This window comes from Impatiens glandulifera, chromosome 3, assembly GCF_907164915.1.
Source record: "Impatiens glandulifera chromosome 3, dImpGla2.1, whole genome shotgun sequence".
Taxonomy (NCBI): Eukaryota; Viridiplantae; Streptophyta; class Magnoliopsida; order Ericales; family Balsaminaceae; genus Impatiens; species Impatiens glandulifera.
This window is the reverse complement of record NC_061864.1, coordinates 60,906,057-60,909,149: the sequence shown is the minus strand read 5'-3', so window position 1 is coordinate 60,909,149 and position 3,093 is coordinate 60,906,057. Positions and strand designations below refer to the sequence as shown.

The 3,093-nt window shown below is 41.6% G+C and overlaps 1 protein-coding gene across 1 annotated transcript; it reads left to right on the top strand.

Annotated features, from left to right (window-relative positions):
• Positions 1 to 999: 999 nt before the first annotated feature.
• Positions 1,000 to 2,668, top strand: LOC124930558. Its single transcript, XM_047470891.1, has 3 exons — positions 1,000 to 1,146; positions 1,198 to 1,815; positions 1,997 to 2,668. Exons 1-3 carry the CDS (start codon positions 1,000 to 1,002, stop codon positions 2,666 to 2,668), a joined length of 1,437 nt encoding a protein of 478 aa, XP_047326847.1.
• Positions 2,669 to 3,093: the final 425 nt, after the last annotated feature.

Here is a 3,093-nt window from a genome sequence, read left to right as displayed (position 1 = left end):
ATAAAAGATGATTTTGATGAAGATGATGAAAGTGAAGATGAACAAGTTACTCCGATTCCCCCCAAACCTGCCACGAGGAAGAGAAAGGCTGATGCTACTCTTAAAGAAGCAGCCAACTTGAAGAAGAAGCTTGCTTATGAATCGATTCCGGCCCGCATTCTTACTCCCCCATCCGCGACCTCAAGTCCTCGGGCTGACACACCTTCTCCTCGGGCTGACACACCTTCTCCTCGGGCTCCAACACCTACTGTTGGATGTGATTTTAATGAGATGAAGGAGGAGCTGAAAGTAGAGTTGAAAGAGGAGATGAAAAAGATGAAAACAGAGCTCATCAAAGAGCTGAAAATCACAATCCAAGAAACTCAACAAACTCACGTTGAGTCGTTCAAGAAGATGGTTTTTAATATGTCCACACAGTTGTTAGAAAAATCCAACAAAAGGATGTCCATATTATTAACCAGATTAGATGATATGGAGGATAATATAAAGAAGAAGAAGAGTAAGAAGAAGGATTCTAAGAAGGCTGTGAAGGTTGAAGAGGAAAAGACTACTGAGGTATGGAGATATTCAATTTTGCACTTTACATTTTACTTCGCCAAGTACATATCTGATCTAACCAGTACATATTTTGCAGGTTAAGGATTCTAAGAAGGATGTCGAAGTTGAGAAGAGCAAGGTTGAACAGGAGGAGGAGAAGAAAGAGGTATTCTGCGAACTTTTCGTTTCGCAAAGTAGTTTCCGTTTCGCTAAGTTAGTAGTTTCCGTTTCGCAAAGTAGTTTCCGTTTCGCTAAGTTAGTATTTTTCGTTTCGCAAAGTAGTTTCCGTTTCGCTAAGTTAGTAGTTTCCGTTTCGCTAAGTTAGTAGTTTCCGTTTCGCAAAGTAGTTTCCGTTTCGCTAAGTTAGCATTTTTCGTTTCGCAAAGTAGTTTCCGTTTCGCAAATTATTTGTTGTCGATTCGCTAAGTGTGAATTTTGTCTATTTTGTAGGAGATGATAGCGATGCAGGAGACTGTGGGGGATGAAAAGGTGAATGATGGGACTGATGGGAAAGACGATGTAATGGAGGACAATGAGAAGGTGGAGGATGAAAAAAAAGAGGACGTTGAGAAGGTGGAGGACGCACAGAAGGTGGAGACCGATGACAAGGTGGATGATGATGAAAAGATGGATGAGGATAAGGTGGAGAACGATGAGAAGGTGGATGATGATGAAAAGATGGATGAGGATAAGGTGGAGAACGATGAGAAGGTCGATGATGAAGAGAATGTGGAGGATGAAAGAAAAGAAAACGATGAGAAGGTAGATGATGATGAGAAGGCGGAGGATGAACGAAAAGACAACGATGCGAAGGTGGAGGACGTAAAGATAGAGGTTGAGGCTAAATTGGAGGACGGTGAGAAGCTGGATGGTGTGGCTAGGGTGGATGATGTGGAGGTTGATCTGAAACTGAAGGATTTGAAAGTGAAGGTGAAGGATGAGAAGACTGTGGGGGATGTGAAGGCAAATGATGACAATGATGACAATGACGATTTCCAGTTATACAATACTCCTCCTAAAGGAAATTATGGGAGGAGAGTGAGGAAGCCGAAAAAAGATGACTCGTACACCAACCCTTCCTTGTCAAAAATGCCCAAGACAAAGGATCCTATGAAAGTGAATCACCTTCAAAAATTTGATGATGAGCTACTTCATAAAGTAAAGGCGTGGTTGGATGATCGAAAAACCGATAATTCGACAACGGATTTACATACGGTTCAAGCAAAGAAGGAAGTGTTGGTTAGAGTTGTAACAAGGCTTACATGGATTGAAGACGAGGTAAGTCGTTCAAATCAATTCATTAATCTTCGTTTCGCAAAGTACTCTTCGTTTCGCAAAGTGCTTTTCGTTTCGCAAAGTACTCTTCGTTTCGCAAAGTACTCTTCGTTTCGCAAAGTACTTACTTAGTCAATGTTGTTTGATATGTACTCAATGTATGTTGTATGCTCCCATTGTGCAGGAAATCGATGCATTCTGCCATCTTCTGCGGAAAAGGATTTCCTGCTATCCCAAGACATATAAAAATACACATGCGGCAATTGGGGATTGCGTATTGTCGGATAGAATCAGGCGACTGCACAGGGATTTTATTAAGGATCCTGCCAAATTTCCAGTCGACGAATTCAAAGACTATTATATGGGCGCACCACATAGATATATGCCAGAGTGGTCAACAATTGACGACGTCTACATGCCAGTGAACATTAACCAGAAACACTGGATTTTATGTGTAGCACGTCTTCAAAAGTACCGCATTGACGTGTACGACTGTGACGCCTATCTTTATAAGAATCTGGATCCTTATTTGAAACCCTTCTGCGACATGATTCCAATTATATTCGCCAAAACAATCACTCCCGGTGAGAGGGTAAGGTATCCTAATTTCAACTTCGAAGGCCCCATCCAACCAATGACTTACAAACGGTTTCCACACCCCAAAGTGAAAACCACTGCTGCTAAGGTTGGAGAAGTCCCACGGGCAACAGAGAGCGGGGACTGTGGGGTCTTCACGCTAATGTACATGGAACACTTGACCGCTAATCAACCCGTGCACAATGTGACCTCAGAAAACATGGGGTTTTTTAGGCAGAAGATGGCGGTCAGGTTATTCCATCAGATTATGGAACCTTGAACATTATTTTGTGTAAAAGTGATAACTTATTTTGATGTCTTGTAAACCTTGATGAATATTTTGGAAGTTGGATGATGTATTGTAAATTATTTTGTGTAAATTGATGTATTGTAAATTGACCCTTCAACCTACAAAAAAGATAAGTTAGTAGCCTTCGTTTCGCCAAGTACCCTTCGTTTCGCTAAGTTAGCACTTTTCGTTTCGCCAAGTACCCTTCGTTTCGCTAAGGTAGCACTTTTCGATTCGCTAAGTCCCTTCCGTTTCGCTAAGTTAGCACTTTTCGATTCGCTAAGTCCCTTCCGTTTCGCTAAGTTAGCACTTTTCGATTCGCTAAGTCCCTCCCGATCCGCTAAGTTCCTCCCGTTTCGATAAATTAATACTCATCGTTTCCCTACTCATATACTACTACTAGAACATACAACATA

Coding starts and splice junctions, on each gene's coding strand:
- LOC124930558 (XM_047470891.1), top strand. CDS start 1,000: ATGCAGGAGACTGTGGGGGATGAAAAGGTGAATGATGGGACTGATGGG. Junction 1,147..1,197: donor AGGTGGAGACCGATGACAAG/GTGGATGATGAT, acceptor AACGATGAGAAG/GTGGATGATGATGAAAAGAT. Junction 1,816..1,996: donor TTACATGGATTGAAGACGAG/GTAAGTCGTTCA, acceptor CCCATTGTGCAG/GAAATCGATGCATTCTGCCA.